The following is a 21,623-nucleotide window of genomic DNA, read 5'->3' as shown; positions in this document are numbered from 1 at the left end:
CATGTGCAGAATTGACAAAATAACATTGTATTAGAGAAAGCATACATGCAACAGGAGCACTATCCACAATTCAGAACACTGGAATTGGAAAATAACAATATATTGAAATTGAAAGGTGATCATTTACTATAATCCTAAATTTGAGATAATACGATGGTATTTTTTTTCTCAAAAAAGCAAATCCACTAGAGAAATCCAGTTTTCTACTTTTCTTGTTTGTCAGCGATCAGAGTGTGACATTGACAAAAGAAGAAAAACAAACAAACTCCAATTAGCACTATTGAGATTAACTATAAACATGAACATCAGTAGGGCTCCCAAAAAAAGAAGAAAAAGAAAAGGGCACAAAAAATATTAGAGCTTTTAAGCCTGGCAGAGTAGCCAAAGCCATATCAGCAATGGAACACCAGAGCTAGGAAATTACAGGTCGATGTATTACGGTGAAAGAGGAGCAGAATGAATTAATACATACACACATTGAGCAGGCCAACTCCCATGGCAAACGGCTGATAAGAAGCGAATCAATTCTGATATCTGGAAAGGATACTCCTTTTCTACCATATGAAGAATGGACCTGATTGGACCATCAATAAAACTATCTTTGTCCCAGAATTGCATGCAGAGAGATTCCTGAACCATAAAAAGGATCACATCAACTGATTTATATTATGCAAATACATGAATAGTTCTACATCTGCACATATTTTGTAGTCAAACCTCTCCATCGTAAACTTCGCATAGAATATTTAAAATCATGCCAAGAGAACTATCTTCTGTCTGCACAGATGAAATACAAAATTACAAAAAACACAGTATGAAGGCAACCTTTTGTGGCTTTGCCAAGGAAACAATTCAATTTAAATGCACACTATGAAGAACCACAATTTACCTGATAAGAGATCTCATATGAAGCCACAAATGCTGAAATGAATGTTCTCAATATACCCCGAAAACCAGAAACAGGACCCTGAAAGCAAGCTTTGTCATGCACTTAAAGAAAGCTCTCTAAGTTAAAAAAAATGAATCTAGTGTAAAAATCATGAAATAAATGTGGAGCGAATAAATAGTGCAGTAACATATCCTAGATAGACTATTCGTTTTTCAGTAATCACATTATCGTTGTTTAATAGGCATGGCATAGTACTATAGTAGCATAGTACAAACAGTTCATCTAATTCTGTGTTGCATTGGGTATGTAGAAACTAAGACTGAAAATCAGGACATGGACAATTGACTAGTCAGTTTCTATACGTACTTCTTGGTTGTGTCACTGACAGATAATATGGGCCTAAACAATACTATATATACATGGGTGATGCAGAACGCATCCAGTCCAGAAGTGAAATAGGACACATTGGCCAAACACAAAACTATATAACTATATACATATTAATATAGCAAAGTTGAATCACAGCTGCCTCAGATACATGGTCACAGCTCAGTTGGAGTGCTCACAGCACATTCTGCAGCCATGTAAATTAAACAAATACAGTCAGCAGAGCCGCATTTCACTCTTTAAGTCTGTAATTTCAGTACACAACAGGCCTTACCCTTAATCTTCTTCAAGCAATGTAATCATTTTTAAATAATTTATATTTTTTTCAACACTGATGACATGAACGTCTGCTGCTTTCTTTTCCAAACACAGGAGGAAACCTTTAAAGGTATTTCCAGAATTTCAGTGAATAACTGAATACTCATATTTTATCGGTGAGAATACAAAATGAACTAAGGATAATAGTATAGATCCCACATAGTAAAAGAGTTGCTCACGTAGAACATTAACCACTGTCCACCTAACGACTGATAAACTAAAAATATAATTTCCCACTGCATAGAAGTTTTCCTAGGGTACAGAAACAGAAAACTGTTTTGTCTTTATAACAAAATCATATACCTCTTGAAATCATATCATACCAAAACTAGGATGAAGCCATGCTCATAAATACCCCCTCCAGTCATAAATATTTGATGCAGTTGACTTTGACCTTTCGTCTTATTCAAAACAATTATGTAATTATCATTTATTTTGTTGTGACGTGTTTTATTATTAAAGGTACTTTAAGTGTAACTTATGTTTTTGCATATTTGCACTAAAATTTTGAATAAGACGAATGGTCAAACTTCATGGTGAAAGTCAACTGCATCAAATATTTATGACCAGAGGGAGTACTTGATAATAATTAGTATTCCCTCGATTGATTTTTACAAGGCACATTTCGACTAGGCATGGTATGCCAGTCTCCCAAAAGGGATTTCTATCGTTGATTCCCTTTAGACTATAATGTTTGTAACAATATAATCATGATCATATGAAAGTATTTCTCAAATAGGAATCCAACAATATCAATTTTATATCACTATAAATCATTGGACTAGTTCTTGGTCAAAAATCACAAAGTTTAAATCTTAAAGTATGTGCCTGCCTATAGAATCAAAACAGGGAATAATAGTTTAGCACATATTTGGTTAATTTTTATATAATACTCCCTCCGTCCGCAAATATAAGATATCCTTGGTTGTTTTGAAGAAATTAAGGATGAAGGTAAAAGGCTATATGCCCCCTTATTAAATAAGGGTATGTAGGGAGTGGGAGGGTCGTTGGTGGTAGGATGGGAAGTAATTTGAATGGGAGGTGATTGATGTGACAAATTGTACTTAGGATACCTTATATTTTAGGACAATTTTTTTATGTTTTAATCTATTATATTGGGAGGCGAAGGGAGTATTGTGCTGCTTGGGTCAAATTTGATTATACTGATGTCATATGAGATTTTCTAGACTTTCAAAATTTGTGAAGCATACAGAGTAGTACTTAAGAGTATCTATCATCATTCATTTATATATCATGTATGTTGTAACTACCCATAAGGTGTCTATGTATGCAGTCACTACATGAATTATCTTTTGCAGCTGCGTCCACATCACTAGCCTCCTTTTATGTTCTGATTAAAACATGGCAATATCTGTAGTTACATGGTATTAATGGTGATAGCTAGCATCAGTATAAACTTAACTCCATACGATTATCTATGACTTCAAACTATTTGGGGTAACATTGCCATAAAAACAGAAATAAGGGGGTGAACATTTATTTAGAGCATTTACATCTGATTCCTTGAAGATGCTTGAGCACAGAACTCCTTGTAGATAATTGAATGGAGCAAACTCAAAGGAGCGTTGGGCATAAGATGTATGATCAATGTCCTGAAAGCTTACGAGTGTAAGAAGATACAATGTTGCTTGCTGTAATGAGCCTAATGGCATTAGAATAGTGTATGGTTGAATGCCATCCTTACCAAATTGGTATTACTTCCTGGAAGGGACATGACCAGGCAAAGGAAAACTGCCCAAGCAAGAATAAGTGGTCCTGATTCTACTGCTGCAAATTCGGGTAATTTTGATACTTCGACGTCCATTTCAAGAATATCAACAACAGAAAATGTGGAATACCCTCCGCTGAGACCCAAAAAAAAAAAAAACCATGTAAGCTCTTAAACAGAAGTTACACTGACATATTAATAAGATACTAATATGGCATGCTCCCATACATAAATGAAAAAGCCAAGTTAGTCATAAATACCTAAAAGGAACTTCATCACGAACCATCCGGAGTAGACTTTCAAAGTCCAAGGTTTGAATGAGAATAAACAGCAGCTGAGCTTTAGCATAATGAAACGAATTTTTTGCTTCAACAGATACAGCAAATTTTCCAACATCATAAGAACCAGATAGCATGTCCTAAAAGGATAAGTGCTCAAGAAATAAATATTGAAATATCAAGTGAAGAGATCTCAGATTCCCACAGAATGAATAGACACCAAAAGGATGTACCTTAAAAATCGAACACAACATTATCCACAGTCCACCATTACACCTTGAAAGGTTATCATAGAAAAAAAGAAACAAGATGTCAAAAATCAGGTTAATTTCAATCAGTGTTTCTTCCAGCCAAGAAATCGTCAATTCAGCTCCCTGCAAAATGATGAGTATATCAGTGTGTGCAGAGGACACAAAACCACAACGGCAACGGCAAAAGAGTATAAGGCAATTGCATGTACTTGTCTGTGTACTCAACATTATGACCTTCAAGCAGATTTATTGCTCATAAACATATTTCGAACAAGCAGGTAGCTAGGGCACGTTAATACTATCAATGAACTTCTACAGTTTACAGGAAATGCATTCATCTTGTAAATCAATATTTAACAAGATGCTAAAATATGCGCAGTGCAGTTCAAGTTGATTCTAGGGAAAATGACACACTAGTTTTGCTCTGCCCTACAGAATTACCATGAACATAAATTTGTTTTGCAGCAAATGGAAGGTTCAAAAGCTTGACTGAGTACAACATACTTATTTGTCATCTATGTTCTATTACGAATAAAATCAGCAGACTTAAGGCAAGCACATGGGCTTTCCTCAGTAACCATCCCAACCTAGTTTTTCATTATATATCCTTAGGACCCATTTAACCTAGGCATAGCCCGCTTTTCTTTAGTAGCTAGCAATGATTATGCTTATTTTATAAAAAGTTTTTGTTGTTTTGGGACCGTTTTGAGCTGGTCTAAGCTTTACCTATCAGGGGTTCAGTAGAGAAGCAAAATTAGTCCATTCTCTAATAGAGCAGAGAAAAATAAAATGAGATTTCGCTTGTGTATAACAATTCCTTCATTAATTGTTTTATTCCTTCCCTACAAGATTATGTTCTTCTGCAGAATATCTATTTCTTTCTAATCAAGTGATTACTTTAGTCAACTCCCTTCAAAAATTCATTTCATCATGTAAAATAAAGCATATACATATCGCAATGTACCACCTAGAATCTCAGGCTGTAGACGACATTCATTTCCTAATATATTAGAAATTAAGACAGAGTACTGAAGTTGAATCAATCATCATATCAAGTTACTTCTTTAGGAAGGGCATACACATGTGGAGGCAATACAGCCAACTAGGAAGCAGGAATTGAAATTTAAAGATGGACAGTGAACCATAAAAGTTGTCGTGACTGAATAATACAAGAATGATAATTTGGTACATTGACATGCAATGGCCACATTTTCATAAAATTAGCGCTAGGGCTGTAATATAACATACCCCTTTGACAGAGAATGCAGATGCAAGGGAATCTCGAACAATGGATAGTAGTCTCTGTTCCACCTCTTCCCTAACTAAAACTGAGGCCTCTTCTCTAACGGCATCAATTGAATCAGAACAATCATCTGCATATGGAGAAAAAAGACAGCTTGAGATGTGCACTTTAAAACCAAGTAGACCACAAGTGCCATTTGTTAAACAAAAGCATGTCTATTTTGAAGAAAGTGCCTTTATATTTCCCAGCATTTTTATATTTCATAGTTGGCAAAAAAATAAGCTTTAAGAATAGGAAACATTAACTAACATTTAGGATGACATGGTCAAACTCAAACATAAAACACCAGCCATGATTTTGAACCTTAATTCATGCCTTACTCAAAACAGCACAAAAAGCACTCGCCTAAGCGCAAAAGCAAGGTGTATCAGCTAAAGTGCCTTGAGTAGCGTCAGCCGCAGCGAGGCTGGCGCTGCACCTTTAGGGCTAACCACTTAAGCACAAGGCACTGAAGTGCATAGGTGCAAGCTTCAGTCGCATCTAGCTGTCAGGTAGAAAAGAATAGAAAATAGGGCAGGGGTCGTGTAGCCCAGAATATGGCCCAGAAGGATTAAGTTGAACTTCTAAGTAAAATTATCTTCAAAGTGGCAAGCTATGTATAAAGCAACAATACTTGTTCAATTGCAGTTTGCTAATCTCATATTAAGACCCATTTAAGGGTGGTAATGGGCACAACCTTTTGGCCTACAAAATGTAAGGGCTGGGTGTCTGGGTATAAAAAGGGTTGGGCTGAAATTTAGTAGATTTTTTAGCTAAAAATATTTAAGGGCTGAGATGTGTTGTGGAAGGGCCCAGAGGGCCCTGGCCCATTACCACCCCTAGACCCATTATATATTATTTACTTTTTTGTCATCCTCGATAGCTGAAAGAATCAGGCATGGAGTATTCTTCTTAGGGGTAAACACTCATATTTTTATGCTCGCGCTCTTTTTGCACTTTGTGCATAAGCAATATGAGGACATTGCACTTTGAGTGCGCTTTTCACTTTAATGACACTAACTAAAAGTCTAAAACACGTGCGGTTGTCATTTTCTGGACTGCAAGTGAAGAGATAAGATGTAGATGAATCATTTCCTAGACTCAAATCATCCATTAGAATTCTCAGTTTCTCACACAAAAAAGAAACACGAAATAATTTGGTTTGCTGCCAAAAACATTTTTTCAGAGAATGAGGGTAAATCCATTCACTAATGTTGCATATTGCAAACATATTTTAACCTAACTCTACAAAAACTTACTTGCATGAACAAAGATTCTTCGGATGCACTTCAGCAAGCATTGACGCTCCAGGTAATATTGTACAGATACCTTCAAAAAAGGGAAACATTATTCAAGAATAGTAGACAGAATCACATAAACAATAACAATTAATAAACCTTTCAACTAAGTTAAGATAAATCTGTACACATCCAGACAAACAGTAGCCTAAATCAGCAATTGTTAACTCCTTTAATCTAATCATGCATTTTGGAGAATTCGTCTTTAGAATGCATAAGATCCAGTTCAGTTTGAGCATACAAAATGTGCACTTATGCACAGAGTTTAAAATTAACCATACCCGGGGAATAAGGTGCACAAGTTTCTAAAAGTTCTTCGAAACCATATATCCATGAGGTGACATTATATAGTCCAGTAAAATTGAAAACAGAACACAATCAAATTTCCAATATATCAAATTGTAAAATTATCAATTTTTTTATGTCTTGAAAATGCGATTAAACTTTGACTTGAAATTGCAAGCCTATATAACATCTCAATCTATATGTGATTTCTTCTATATTAATAGTAAACTTTTATGGCTTAATGGAATTTGCGCAGCAATTTACACATGATATAATGCCTTACTTTTAGTGAGAGGATTGTCACAAGATAGAACTAGAAGATAGCAATTCAATTCCCCAGAAAGTAATTCTGGTTGCAAGATTAGAAGTTTTATAGTTTAATTTAACTTGGCACATTTCTTTCTTGAGATCTCAGATTCAAATTATTTGATGAAGTAAGAATCTATTCATAAGTGTATTCAAAATTTTAACTATTGGTTGCTAAAGTATAACCAATACATAGATGGCTCTCAGCACTCCTAACAGGTAGTATGAAAAGAAATTAGATAAAAAGCCTCCAAAAGAAATATGCAATTGTACCATACATAATGAATTATGTTGCAGCATTTTACTTTCTAATTTTCTACAGTCAGCATTAACTGCAGTGCATAAAGAAGTCTATTTTACGGGAGAAAAAACACATAAACATACCAGGCGAAGAAACTCTTCAGTATCAGCAACAAGAGCTGTTGGAGTGTTTTCTGAAGTTCTCTTAACCAGAATGTACGATTGCACCTCATCCAAGTTCTGACAGAAGAGAACATATAAAATGAAATGCTGCAGCACAAAAGACGTGTGCAACTATTTTGTTGAATAAAAACAAATGGGCCCCAAAAAAGAATATCTTCAGACTTGAAGAAGTTGGACAGAAAGATGGGCAGGATAAGCTTGCCCAACATATGACAACATTGCATCAGGAAAACAAGAACATATACAACACTAAACATATAGTGTGCTCTTTACGATATTGTTTTCTATTATTATACATAACTCAGGAAATGTTACATCACAGGGACATGCATAAGAGAAAGGTTATGAGAGTGATTGAACTATATGACATCACAACATAGATTTCGTTGGTATTTTCTTAACCACAACATTTTTGGTACACTAGAATTTATTTGAAAAACATTTAGGTAAAGAATAAAGGCTGACAGGTGAATAAAAAGTTCATGGATAACTCACACCTACCACTGGAAGACAAGAACAGCAATAGTACTAACAATCAACGCTCCAACAACAGTGGAACTTGATGCATACACAACTACACCCTGATGATAATAATTCTCACAATTACGAGAAAAGTTGTTCCACAGACATCTAAAAGGTTCCACTAATCGCACAAGTATTGAGTTAGGCGGCCCCTGCCTTTGAGTTATTTAAATTGAGGAAGTTCTAAAACGCTACTGATTGCATCTCAACCACAGAGGCACGAAATGGTGGTAGCAGTGGTGGTGTTGGGGAGTGTGGAGAAGCAGAGTACCATGCACTTGCTCAGGCGAAGCGCGGCTGCCTTGAGCTCGGGCTTGACGGCGAGGCGGTGCTCCCCAACAACCACCTCGGAGGCATCCAACGCGCCCCTCGACGCGTCGCTCGGCTTCACGAACATGGACACCGACCCGCGGAGCCACGCGTGGTGGGCCTTGATCCGCTCCGCCTGCAAACAAACACGGAACACGTCATCATTCACCGCCCGGAGGCGAGGCGAGCGAGAGCGGGATGCTAGTAGGGAGCTCACGAGGGCGTCCGGGACGGAAGGGGACGCCGCGGCGGCGCGGTCGAGATCATCGGAGAGGTCGATGAACGGGTCCCACCACAGCGAGGCGGACGCGGTCTTGCTTGTGGTGGTGGTGGCGGCGGCGGCGGCGGGGGTGGAGGCGGTGGCCGGGGCGGAGGAGGCGCCGCCGCTCGCCATGGGCGGCGAGGGTGGTGACGCGGAAACCCTAGGATGGAGATCCCGCGCGCGATGCCCTTTTTTTTCGATTTGGGAATTGGGAGCCGCGAGCAGCAACGGGAAGCCGCCGAGCCGAGGCGAGGGTTAGCGGAACTGCGCAAGAGAGGAAAGAGAAGAGGAGACAGGGTTTTTGTGTTTAGTGAGGGTTTAGGCACCGTTGGACTTGGGCCGCTCAATTGCGGGCCTTGTGGCCTTCGCATTGTGGCCTCTCAATGAAATAAGTTACTTATCGATTAATCTTATTTTCGTTCTTCAACCAAAAAACCAAATCAGAGAAGGGAGTGGAGGGTAGAAGAGATGCTGATGCACTGGCTTTCATGATCACGAAGCAATCTGACGAGTTCCATATGATGTCAGTGAAGCAGTAAACATTGGGCCGGCGAGGGTGTTGAGAAAATAGGAAAGACCAGAGGAGGATGTCCTGAAACTGAATATTGATGGATCTTTTAGACCAAATGAGCTGACGGGGGCTGGGATTATGTTATCAGAGATGCGGACGCGCATGTGATCCAGGCGGGTGCCGGAAACTCATCACGGTTGCAGGATGCCTTCCACGCTGAAGTTTTGGCCGCGGTGAAGGCAGTAGAAGCGATATCTCACGGGGGTATGGCATATATCCATCTAGAGTCTGATTTACTGATGCTGGTTCAAGCCCTGAAGGAAGGGAATCTACAATATGCAGCGATGGGGGTTCTTGTCCTAGAAGCGAAGAAGATTATAACCTCGGCTTTTATTTCTTTTTGAGTTAGCTAATGTCCTCGTGAATGTAATAAGTTGGCAGATGCTATAGCATCGATTGGATGTAACAGCCCCCAAAACACTGTACAATTGCCATATCACCAAGTTCCATGTGCCTTCTTCTCTATTTTCTCCACAGCGACGCTCGTGTTCCTCGGCTCGAAAGCAGCGTACGACGCGCACCCACCGACGAGCACACGTAGAGAGGGAGAAGAGCGGGGGCAGCATCCATCGGGCAAGGAGGCCGGCGAGCACACACACAGAGAGGAAGGAGGTGGGGAGGCTGACGAGCGGAATGGGGAGGCTCTAAATTTGTCTCGCAATTTACAGACGGAATCTGTAATTTATTTTGTTATTAATCTACGTTTAATACTTCAAATGTGTGTCCATATATCCGATATGACACGCCAAAATTTTTCGTCTCGCTGTAACACTTGGGTATTTTGCTAACTAGGATTGCATAATTTACCCAGTCCTGAATTAGGAAAATTAGACCCTAATAATCTAGTGTTTATCGTATTTTTATTTTTTTCGTGATAACGTATGGGTATTTTGCTAGTATAGATATAGGTTTGCAATCAGTATATTCTTGAGACAAGAAAGTGTGAACCGTATAGTTTCCATTTTTTTCGTGCGATCAAAACAAGGTGGGAGAAGACTGCTGCAATCTGATCTGCGATATGACTGATCTTGTCATCTCTTGTGGTGTGTGTTGTAAGATACCTTGGTACCACCACCGCTCCAATATAAATTAATATAATACTTGATGCTAGATTTATAGTAAAAATGTATCAAATATCATATTAATTTATTTTGAAACAGAGAGAAAGTATGTTTAATGTTTTTTAATGTAACAAAAGGTTGTAATTATTAAACCAGTTAAAGACAAAAGGCAATGACAAAAATACCTCTACTACATAAAAAAAACTCATAGAGAAATGTTCATAGGTGTCGATTCATTTTAGTCCAACACCTATCGACCTTTTGCCGTACCCCTGTGATAAAAAAAATATAGAACCGACACCTTTAAACACTATAAGTGCTGGTTCTAGAGAAAAAACCATACTATAGATGCAGGTTTTTAAAAGAACCGATACCTATAATATTATAGTTACCGGTTAATTAAAGGACTGATTATATGTGTCGGTTTTTAAAAATAAACCGGCACATATACCCACGCTTTTCTCTAGTGTCTTCTCCTTTGTCCCACGCTTCTCTCTCAAGCGTCTCTTTCTTAGTCTCTCTCACGGCCGCCGCCCGACGACGGCAGCGGCCCACCCTCCCCTTCGCTAGATTCAGCGGGCTCCCGCGACCGACGGCAAACTACCCACGAGTGGTGGCGTTGGGCTCCCCTCCACTAGATCCGGCGAGAGGGAAGGCAGTGGCAGTGCCAGCAAGAGGGAAGGCGCCTCCTCTCCGCCGCTGGCTGCCATGATGGTGGGGGCAGCTAGATCAACGATGGGAAGGTAGGGGAATCGATTTTTGTTATTGTGTTTGGATGATTTTCGTGATGATTTCGATGGAGTTGACTCGATGCATCAGGATTCGTGGATCGTCAAAGGTGCCGGTTTCTAAACCGACACCTATATCTCTTCACATCACTGCCGGCCTATAGGTGTCGGTTGGAAAAACTGATATTTACAACCGACATCTATAGCACTTTCTGTAGGAGTGTACATGCATAAACCTCCCTAAAAAAACATACAAAAACCAGCTATACACGCACACAAGCACACAGATTAGCACTATCTGTTCAAAGGAAACGCGTTGCCTTGGGAGTTTTATTCCACGGCTAACGCACGGCACAAGCTACTTGCCGTACGTCCGAACAAGAGACTCCCACAAAGGCAAGGAGGGCAGCAATCAGAACACCGAGAAGGCAAATCATGGTGATGACCATCCATGCATGGCCAAATAAGGCAAGAATATAGTCTACGAAAAACACAGGTACGCCGACCCAAAGCCAGCCAACGTCGACGAGTGTGTCCCGCACGGCAGCGGGAGCACTTGGCAAGAACAGGTCCATGTATTGTCTTACCACAGCGACCAGCGCCATGTAGACTCCCCATAACATGACAGCCAACACATGACAGCCAACAGACACCATGGGTAGCTAGCACCATCGAAAGGGCGGATGTAGAGGTCATATGCCAAGTACGTGGAACCGGCGATGAACATGGAGGGTAAGTAGATCGCCAGTACCCACATCACCGAACGGGATGTGCGAGACTTGGAGTTTGCTTTTCCAACCGTCAGTGCAGGAGGCACCAACTGCGTCGCGCTTCTAGTCTGATCGTTGGTAGCACTAGCACTGCTGATCTGGTACAGCAGCTGTAGAGGGTCTAGGGTATAGCCTCTGTCTGCAAGCATCTTAGTGTATGATCTTCACAGCCAAGGCATGTCTGCAAGTGTGTTATGATAGATCCTGCAAAAAGAAAAGGAGTATCTATGGTATGGCATCAGTTCTATCCATAGAAGAATACTGTACGTGCATGAAATTAAGTTATATGAACCAACCGCTGTACACAATATTTGCTCACGCTCTACTGACCTCTTCCTAAAAGCATCACATGTGTTCAGAATTTAAAATGCCAGATGAACACGAAGCATGCTATAACAATTAACTAACGGTTTTCAGAAGAAGAAATAATTTTACTACTCTGCACTCAAAGAACCTGCATAGCTCCAATAAAAGCCTAAAACTGTATGCAATTGACAGCGATCTGACAGGCTCCAACCTTGTGCATAGAGATTGAACAAAAATATGTATTTTTTTAGTTCAGTTGTACTGCTCAGGTACTTTGTACTTGACTATCGTTATTCTGCTTGCAGAACAACTCGCATGTCATATGTTTTGGTAGAAGGAAAGTACTAACACTTGTTCAACCATGAACACAACACATCAACTTGTATTCCATGTGTTTTGGTAAAAAGAAAAGCCTGACACTTGTTTAATCATGAATACAAGTATACAACACTATCAGAATAATATTTGGTAAAAATAAAGTGCTGATACTGGTTTAACCATGAACATAAAACTAAACAGAGGAACCTGCACTGTAAACATAACAAGAGGTTGAAACATGGAGTAGCGTTCAGTCATGGTGGATGACACTTTTATTAAATTATACTACCCAACAGAATACTATTATACCACATGTAAATTTCAAAGCTTCAGCCCAGCAAGATTGGCAATGGCAGGAGACCTAGCTGTATGGATTCATAAACTAACAGAGCATGGCCGAAATTATTAGTATTATCTTTTCTGGCGGCCTAGCAGGTGGGCGTTGCACCGGCTCCTCCGCCCCTAGAGCCTGCCGGAACCCTAACCCTAAACAGCAGCCGCCTCCTCCGGCGAGGAATCGACGCGTATCAGCGAGTCGGACGCCATAACGAACATGGTAGGGGACGGAGGAGGATCATACCTCGATCTACTGGGACTTCCGCCGAAGATGGAGGGGAGCAGATTCGCCGCGTTGCGGTTCGGCGGCGGCGGGGCGGCGGCGAAGGAGGTGGGGGCGAGTGGCGACGGGATTGGAGATTCAATCGACACACAGTCAGCCGTAAGCCTTAATTTGGGCCACGCAAAACGTGCACTGGCCACAAGAAAGTACTATATAAAAGAAATTCAAAACAATAATAAAAAGAGTCCAATTCAGACTTTTGAGTCCGATTAGGCTTGGAAATATCCAATCACGTCTACGCCCTGAGAAAGAAGAACAATTGATTTTCCCGTGAAGAAAAAAAAAGTAATTTTTCATCTCCCATACCAATTGTGAGATATTTAACTATTTACCGAATGGAATAAGTTCACCCGAGGTCCCTCAACTTAACAGCGAGATTTTTTGACGTCCCTTAACCGTAAAATCAGAAATCTTCACCCCTAAACTATACCAAACCGTCTAATTTAGGTCTCATGACAGTATAGATGCCCGGTTTTACTGTCGTGGCATCCTAGTCAGAAAAAAAAAAAGGGGCCACGTATCAGCCCCACGTCATCTGTCTTGTGCATCCTCTCCCTTCTCTCTCTCACTTTTGTTCTGTAGAGCGGCCGGCGGATGGGGAGGAGGCGGCGGCGGCGGCGAGGCAGGCGACGAGGAGGTCAGTCGGCGACGAGGCGGCGGCAGCGGCGGGAGCAAACGTTGAGCTCGACGCCCATGGCGTGGGCGAGCTCCCCGTTGTCGTCGGAGCGGAGGAGCACCTCATCACGGCGGTGAAGCTTGAGAGGAAGGTGGCACTGAGGACGAGCGCGTGGTTGGCGAGCTTCCGCCGGCGAGGAGGGCGGCGAGAGACGACGAGGACTTGTGGAAGTTGAAGCCGACGCGAAGCTCCCGCGCCTCACCACCTCCGCCGTCCTCTTCCCGACCCCGAGGCCGTTCGGTTCCTATAGGCCCGCCAAGGGCAAGCCGATGCCGCCGCCCATCACCATCTCCAGCCGCCGTCCTCGACCCGGCACACCTCCACCTGCGCCCACTCCTGCCCCATCCGCCCTTCGCTGCCCGCCGCCCCGGAGGATCCCGTCGACGGCCGCAAGCTCCGCGTCGCACTCGCGCACAGCTTTCTCGTCGTGTCCGTCTTCTGCAGCGCGTGGTTCCTGGACGATGGGGATGGGGATGGGGATGGGGATGGCGGCTAGTGAAGCCGTAGCCACCAAGGCCTCTTCGCCGTCGGGAGCGGGGTCACAGGGGGCAGGGGACCTCTTCGCCGTCGGGAGCGGGGGCGAAGGGGGCAGAGGAAGCGACAGCGGACGAGCACGTGTGCGTCAGTGCGGCGGCGGCGGCAGAGCTCGGCCAGGCTCGCCTCGCCCCCATCTGCCGCCGGCGGCAGCCTCCCTGGAGAGGAGCTGAAGAGAAGAAAAAAAGAGAAAAGAGAGAAGAAGAGAAGTGGTCCCCACATTTTCTATCTATTTTCATTTACATGTGGGATCCATATATTTTTTTTATTTTACTGACAGACATGTATACTGCCATAGGATCTAAATTGGATGGTTTTTTATTATTTAGGGGTGAAGATTTCTGATTTTGTAGTTAAGGGACGTAAAAAAATCTCGCTATTAAGTTGAGGGACCTCCGGTGAACTTATTCCTTACCGAATCGATTCGTACCCCTTTCGGCCCATCTCCCCCACGACCCTACTTGGCTAGCCCAATCAGTGGTCTAATGTTCTGCAGACAAGCATGGACAAAACGAAGATCGGGAGATATTTTAGACCTCGATGGCATCCTGCTGTTCTTTCCAGTAAATAAAAAGTCATTCCCTCGCAAATATCTCAGTTTGCTGCTTCACACCATAAAACTGATGAAAGTTGATCTACAACCGTTAGTGGATAAGATAAGATTGAGAATACCGAGTTGGAAGGGCAGATTTTTCACATCGGCTAGCCCGGAGGTCCTCGTCAAATCGACCTTGTCGGCAACACCTATCTACCACCTTACAGTTCTACCATAGAATGAATGGCTTTATAAGCGGATTGATCATTTTAGACGAGCTTTCCTCTAGAAAGAAGATGACTCGGACAACGTCTGTGCGGGAAGCTGCCTTCTAAATTGGAACTATGTTTGCAAGCCAAAGGATTATGGGGGTCTTGGAATCTTGAACTTGGAAAAAATTGCACGAACCTTAAGACTGTGTTGGCTCTGGTTTGGTTGGAAAGATGAATCGAAACCCGGGGCTAACATGGGAGCTACGACGGTGTGTGGCCTCGACAACCCCAACTGCACGTGGACTGTAGCGGTGCGTGGAGGGATGTAGCAAAGCACACGTCCCTCGGCGACCCCGACGGCATGTGGAGAACTCGGTGGCAGCGAGCAAGCCCTTCATCGGCTTTCCCTCCCCCCCTTGCCACCGCCGGCTTCCACAATCCATCCGTCGGCTTCCCATCCCCCCTGGTGATGACCTCATCGCAACTTGAGGACACAACGTGATAGGGGCATTTTGTTCACACTGGTAAAAAAGTGCACGACGTCAGCACGAATACACTAAAATAATTGGCACGGTGTCTGCATGCAAATTACCATATTTATAAAGTGGTTTCCCCTAAAATTCACTCCATGCGATGTCTTGAAGCATATTTTGCCTTAAAGAAAATATGAAGTAGTTTCAGACTTTCAGTAGTTACTGGAAAAATAACATCTCTAGTAAATTGCAATACAAATCTATAAAAATTGAGTGGCAATATACTTCTATACCAGAAGGAAACAGTTGGTGGCTTTGATTTTGGGGCAACCGATTTGATTTTGTTATCTGCTAATATTTTTATTTTGTTTATTTGACCCCTCGTTTTAAAATCAGAGTGGCTGACCCTATTCCATAATGGCAAGAAAACGGAGTTAACTAAGGGCCAAATTATCCTTTTTTGCCCTTGTTCATTTGACCTTGTTGTATAAAAATATTTTGTTTATTCAAAACTTTTTATATATTTGTAATGAATCAAGCATGACATATTAGAGATAGGTTTGATAGATTTGACTCCATTTTGACAAATTTAGCAAGATTTTGACAAAATTAAACGGGCTTTTTTTTGTAAAATTTTGACAACATGTTGTCTCATTTTTGTTCATCCAAGACTACATACAGTGAAGAAAAACACATATAGAGCTCCAAGATGGGGATGCTTGGCGGGAAAAATCCAATGTCGCTGCCAAACCGCCCCTTGCTCGCCCTCCGCCTACAGCCGCCCACTGACCTTGTCACCTGGCCTACGCACCATGAGGACCCGGCTAGATCTTGATAGAAGGAGCCAAAGGTGGATGTCGAGCTCGATGCGGGATCCCACCTACCATGCCATCGCTGTCATCGCCACTGTCATGCCATCATCGTCATTGTGCCTGCGATTTCCTTGTGCCACTATCCTGGCTTGATGCGCAGTTGGCGGTCATTGCCGCCGCACCTGCTACCTCCAAGCACCGCCATCGCCGATCTCGTCATGCGCTGCTGTTGCCATTCGCAATGCTACCTTTGCGCACTGTGCCCGCCACGCACCGCCGTGGACCCTGCTCCTTCCGCACACCGCCGTCGCCCATTTCGGCATGCGTTATCACCGCCGCCACCTTTGTGTGCCGCCGCTGCCTTTGCCTATGCTCCCTCCGGTCTCGTCGCGCACCGCCGTCGCCAATCTCGACGTGCGCTACCGCTGCTGCACCTCCGTGCGTTTCCGCCGCCTCCGCCTCTGCTCCCTTCGCTCTATCTGCGTGCGACGCCACTGCTCACTTTGTCTCGACCACTGTCCGCCTCCTGAGATGAATGGGTCCCTCGAGAGTGTATGAAAAAAAATACTCTCTCCGTCCCAAAATATAGCAACTTTGTACTGGATGTGACACATCCTAATACAACGAATCTATGTTGGTCTCCACTTCGTTTTGGTACAAGCTGTCTTTATTAAGTGCAAATGTATTTGGATTCCAACCCTTTTAATTGTACTACGCCAGGGGTTTGCGCGCTGAAAAGATTTCCCATTTCCAAATCGACCCGCGTAAACTTAACGCTTACTCCATCCATCTGTCGCCGAAGTTGGAGTCGGAGTGCACTCGGCCACCGTCCGATGCAGCCCACTTCCAAGTCGGAGAGCGCCTTCGAGCCGTCCGATCGACCGATGCCCTATAAAATCAAGTCATCCAGCGAGGCCTCCTCTCCGCCGCCATCCACGCTCCCTTTCCAAATCTTCCCACCCAAATCCTCTTCTCCCATCAGCTCTCCTATGCTTCTCCCCATCATGCCGGCTCCACCCATGGCGCCCGCGGTGGCGAGCCGCAAGCGCGCGGCGCCCGAGGATCCAGAGCCCCGCGCCTGCTGCGGATCCTCCCCGGCGGACGGGGCGAAGCGGCGGCGGTACAACTTCGGGAGCGCCGACGACTACGAGCGCCTCGACGTGGTCGGCCAGGGCGCCTTCGGCGTGGTGCTCAGGGCGCGGGATCGCCGCACCGGCAAGGTCGTCGCGCTCAAGCGCCTCATCGGGGCGGACGAGGGCGGCCGCTTCTCCCGCGACTTCGACGCGCTCAGGGTGGAGGCCGCCTGCCAGCACGCCTGCCGCGGTCACCCCAACATCGTCCAGATCAAGGACGTCGTCGCCGACGCCAAGACAGGTGACCTCTTCCTCGTCCTCGAGTTCGTCGGAGGCAGCCTCCGGGATGAGTTCCCCAGGGCCCGCCCGGAGGACATCGTCCGCGCCATGATGCGGCCGCTCGTCGACGCCGCCAAGAAGATGCATGCCTCGCGCGTCATCCATCGAGACATCAAGCCGGAGAACATCCTTGTCAGCTTCTCCGGGGAGCTCAAGATCTGTGACTTCGGCGCCGCCACGCTGATGAAGCCCGCCGGGAAGCCGTACGACCTGTGCCGCCCCGGCACGCTGCCGTACACCTCGCCAGAGCAGCTCGCCGGCAACCGATGCTACGGCCCCGCGGTGGACATGTGGGCGTTGGGGTGCATCATGGGCGAGCTCCTCACCGGCGCGCCACTGTTCGGAGGCGACATGACGGAGAAAGAGCTGCTCGCCGACCTGTCCACCAACCTAGGTGACCAGCTCAACGAGCTCTTCTATGATGTCCTGCCGGAGCTGTCGCCGGCGGCGCGCGAGGTCCTGTCCGGGCTGCTGGCTTTCGACCCAGAGAAGAGGATGACGGCGGTGGAGGCGCTGGAGCACAGGTGGTTCGCCGAGGAGCCCAAGAAAGCAGAGTTCCCTGGCTTCGTGCCTCTGTTTGGATAGCTCTGGGAGAAGAAGACAGAGAGTGTCAGTTTCAGTTTGACAGTCCGCCTGTAACTTAGAACAGTTAGATGTGTTAGGACTGATGATTGCATTTGCAAATTGGCATTGCAATTAGTGTAATCTTATTATTCTGATTATTCATTTGTAAGCATAATTATGTAAATCCTATTCAATTTGTACAAAGCAATTCAAGGCCCTCTTTGTTCAATAAAAATATCATATTTTTTTCAGCTTTGTGAGTCCTGCTTCATTACTGCTTGTTTGTTAATCTTCAGGAAAAGGGAATAGTTTTGTAGTATTTGGAATTATGGATTGTGTCTTGAGTACATAAGCTACCAGGAATATCAAACACAGAGTCGTCTATGCCAATGGAGTATTTTGGTTGTTTCAGGCAATAGGCTCATTTGTCAGAATCTGAGTTTTTCTGTGAAAAGATGGAGTAAAAAAATTTTATAGCTCATTTATCATATCTAGAGCTTTTGTTTAACAAAAAAGAGAGAAAGTTTTAGATCTTTTTTGTTTGGGCACTTTCAGACTTCAGTGCTTGCTTGAGTAGAGTAGTGTTCCCCAATTTTACAATATTCAGTTTGTTTTGAGTCCTGCTTCATGGATGCTTTTGTTTGTTTAGTCTTCAGGAAAAGTGACATCCAAAAGAATGGAAACCGTTGTGCAAAAGGACACATTGTGAATTGTGATCACTGCTGTTGGAGTATTTTGGTTGTTTCAGTCTTTCAGACAATAGACTTCATCTGTCAGAATCAGAGTTTTGATAGAAAAAGAAGAAGAAAGCAGAGTACTCTGCATTCACTAATATAGGCATTTGACTAGCGTAATCTTGTTTCTTTGGTGTACTACCTGAAGGCATATTCATATTATAAGACTGAACAACATCGGCTTCTTCAGACGACATGGAGCGATGTATTCTGAAAAGGAACAGGAACTTCCATCTTGATTCTTGAATGTAATAACTGTAGTTCATCCAATTAGTATCATGATCTGGCAGCTTGGAATGCATGGTCACAGGCTCACAGCCCACAGGATCCTGCACACCACCTATTCTGTCTGTCAGTCTGTAACTTAGCAATATTGGTAGTCTTGTCTCAGAGCAAGGTCAATAGTATAGCTAGCAGCAAGCTCCAAAATTTTGTCATGTTAAAATAGAGCTAACTTAAAGAGACAACTCATACAACAAACTAACTACAAGTTAGCTATAAGCTGCATTGGTTAAAGCATACATATATACATTAAATAGTTACATGGTTCCATGTGGGACCCACATAAATGTATTTTTTATCGTCTTTTTGGCTGCATGTGAGCGCTACAGTTTCGGGTGCTGTGCAAGCGCCGGCGCCAAAACAAGCGCCTGCTTGTTCCTTTCCCCGTGATTTTCTTTCATTAATCTCAGATTAAGCTGATTAATAAGTTTTGTAGCCGGCTTAATAGCACTATTGTACCTGCTCTTAGGGGTGATGATTGCAAAAGGCCATTAGCACATTGGCACTGCAATCAGTCTAATCTTATTCTTCAGATTATCCATTGCAAGCATATTTATGTAATCAAATTCATGTTCAGAAAATTTTGTAGAAAGCAGTTCAAGTCCATCTTTGTTTCAGAAATTATCAGCTGATTGAGTCCTGCATCATGATTGCTTGTTTGTTAATCTTCAGAAGAGGAGACTTGGCTAGTAGATTGTGAATTCTAAGCATATACCAGGAAAATGTAAAACAGAGCGATGATGTGAAAAAAGAAAAAAAAACAGAATCTATATGCCAATGAAATATTTAGGTTGTTTCAGATAATAGACTCATTTTCCAGAAATATAAGTTTTCGTCTAAAAAAAAGAGTAAAAGGCTTCTAGACTTTCATTTATCATATGTGCAACTTTTGGTTAACAAAAGAGAGAGAGAAAATGTTTTTTTTTTTTGTTTGGACTCCCATTCAGTAAGTGACATAGTTGGTTTTCCTCAATTGTCAGGTCTTGCTTTGAGTACAGTAGTACTCCTAAATACTACTATCTTTTCCCCCCGTCCCAAAATATAAGCACTTTTGGACTTCGACATGGTCATTGAGATGCTACTTTAACCAATGATATCTATAAAAGTAATATGTTTTAAATAAAAAGATTTTCATATTGCGATAGTTTTTTTAATGATAAATCTAGTAACATCAATTTTACATAATTGATCTTTTTTATATTTTTATTATTAATAGTCAAAGTTACGAATATTTGACTTGGCACTATGCTAAAAAGAATATATTTTGGGACGGAGGGAGTAGTTTATCTTACCCAGAATAATATAAAAATAGAAGAATCCTGTTTTTTCACGTGTTAGAGTGTTGACGGTCCTTAAATTATAATATCTGACCGTCAATACCTGCATATAATGAAATAAAACATGGTATCCAACTTAGTGGTAGGTATTATTACTAATTATTTCCACTAGTGTTGGTGAAATATGTGTATGCAGGTATTTTGAGAAGAAAACACATCCGTCAAGCGCCAAAGTGCACCTCCGCGCATTCATGACACATTTACACGGATTGGAGGCCCTATAAGTCAATTAAATAACTCCAAATGGGCCCAACTATCATGCCATTGGGCTGAGGGCCTTAAAATTAGTGTCCACGATGAAAAATGGGCCGAACGGAGCCGTCCCCTAGTTCGGTCGAACCCTTTTGGTGGCCGTTGATCGCCAAATTTTGTGTGGACGGCCCTGATCACATCCTAATGGCGGTTCCGGGTAGTTTGGTCATTTCGCATAGGTTGTAACCATCATACCTGTAACAACCTGAAAATTTAATTAGTAGTTTAACGTGTCATATGTTGTGTTTCTGATAAAATTATAGGAAATTCAAAAACTTTCTTGAAAAAAAGATTCTTCAGATGATTCTTATGTTTAAAATGACTAGAAATTTAAACCTTTTGCTAGACTTTTGTTTGGGATGATGTCAATCTTTAGCTACCATTATAGGGAAAGCATTTTTTTTCCAGAAAACAAAATAACCCTGTAACCTTGGTGGTGAAATCTAAGTTGCTGGGTTAAGGAAGTCTCATCCAATTTTTCAGAGAGTGCTTTGACGCTAATAAAATTCACCAACACAACTAAAGACCTACTCACCAATATTTTTCCTTGCACGAATGGAACGAGAATATAAGAGACTAAGCCAACTCAATACCAGATAATTCACGACTCAATACCAGATAATTCACGAAGATCCACCTTTCCTTTTCTCCCTTTTAGCTCTAAAGCCAAATTGAAACCTCTTTGTATTTAACTATAATGAATGACCAATCGGTAATTTTGTAACTCATATTTCGCTTATTTGATAATCTACCCGATCACGCATAGCTTTTGGCTAGTAGATTGAGTAACTAGTGAATGTATGCTTGTGTACCTGGTTGTAGTGTAGTCCAATTTATTGGCTTAAATGATTTTCTTTGTTTGGCTAATTGGTACATGTTAAATGAACA

At 42.7% G+C, this 21,623-nt stretch overlaps 2 protein-coding genes and 1 long non-coding RNA gene across 3 annotated transcripts in view; 1 reads left to right on the top strand and 2 right to left on the bottom strand.

Annotated features, from left to right (window-relative positions):
* LOC9269589 (uncharacterized) overlaps positions 1-8,809 on the bottom strand; it is a 29,175-nt gene extending 20,366 nt beyond the window's left edge. The window contains exons 1-12 of the mRNA XM_015759047.3: positions 8,495-8,809; positions 8,240-8,413; positions 7,408-7,503; positions 6,394-6,463; positions 5,101-5,225; positions 3,835-3,975; positions 3,584-3,741; positions 3,300-3,459; positions 3,109-3,207; positions 890-967; positions 718-777; positions 473-630 (exon numbers count right to left, since the gene is read on the bottom strand). Coding sequence (XP_015614533.1) covers positions 473-630; positions 718-777; positions 890-967; positions 3,109-3,207; positions 3,300-3,459; positions 3,584-3,741; positions 3,835-3,975; positions 5,101-5,225; positions 6,394-6,463; positions 7,408-7,503; positions 8,240-8,413; positions 8,495-8,671 — 1,496 coding nt within the window. The 5' untranslated portion in view covers positions 8,672-8,809. The remainder of the gene's footprint in view (positions 1-472; positions 631-717; positions 778-889; positions 968-3,108; positions 3,208-3,299; positions 3,460-3,583; positions 3,742-3,834; positions 3,976-5,100; positions 5,226-6,393; positions 6,464-7,407; positions 7,504-8,239; positions 8,414-8,494) is intronic.
* A 2,518-nt stretch (positions 8,810-11,327) lies between these two features.
* On the bottom strand, positions 11,328-13,021 carry LOC136353673 (uncharacterized). Its single transcript, XR_010737057.1, has 2 exons — positions 12,874-13,021; positions 11,328-11,873 (listed from the first exon to the last, which is right to left on the bottom strand). It is a non-coding gene; the product is annotated as an uncharacterized lncRNA (long non-coding RNA).
* Positions 13,022-17,079: 4,058 nt separating this feature from the next.
* On the top strand, positions 17,080-18,381 carry LOC4348132 (putative cyclin-dependent kinase F-2). Its single transcript, XM_015757966.3, has one exon. The coding sequence runs from the start codon at positions 17,144-17,146 to the stop codon at positions 18,149-18,151; it is 1,008 nt and encodes a 335-aa protein (XP_015613452.2). The 5' UTR covers positions 17,080-17,143; the 3' UTR covers positions 18,152-18,381.
* Positions 18,382-21,623: the final 3,242 nt, after the last annotated feature.

The sequence above is a fragment of the Oryza sativa genome, chromosome 10, assembly GCF_034140825.1.
Source record: "Oryza sativa Japonica Group chromosome 10, ASM3414082v1".
Taxonomy (NCBI): domain Eukaryota; kingdom Viridiplantae; phylum Streptophyta; class Magnoliopsida; order Poales; family Poaceae; genus Oryza; species Oryza sativa.
This window is presented reverse-complemented; position numbering and strand designations above follow the sequence as displayed.

Bases quoted from the DNA above. Each gene is read 5' to 3' on its own strand.
- LOC4348132 (XM_015757966.3), top strand. From the start codon at position 17,144: ATGCTTCTCCCCATCATGCCGGCTCCACCCATGGCGCCCGCGGTGGCG.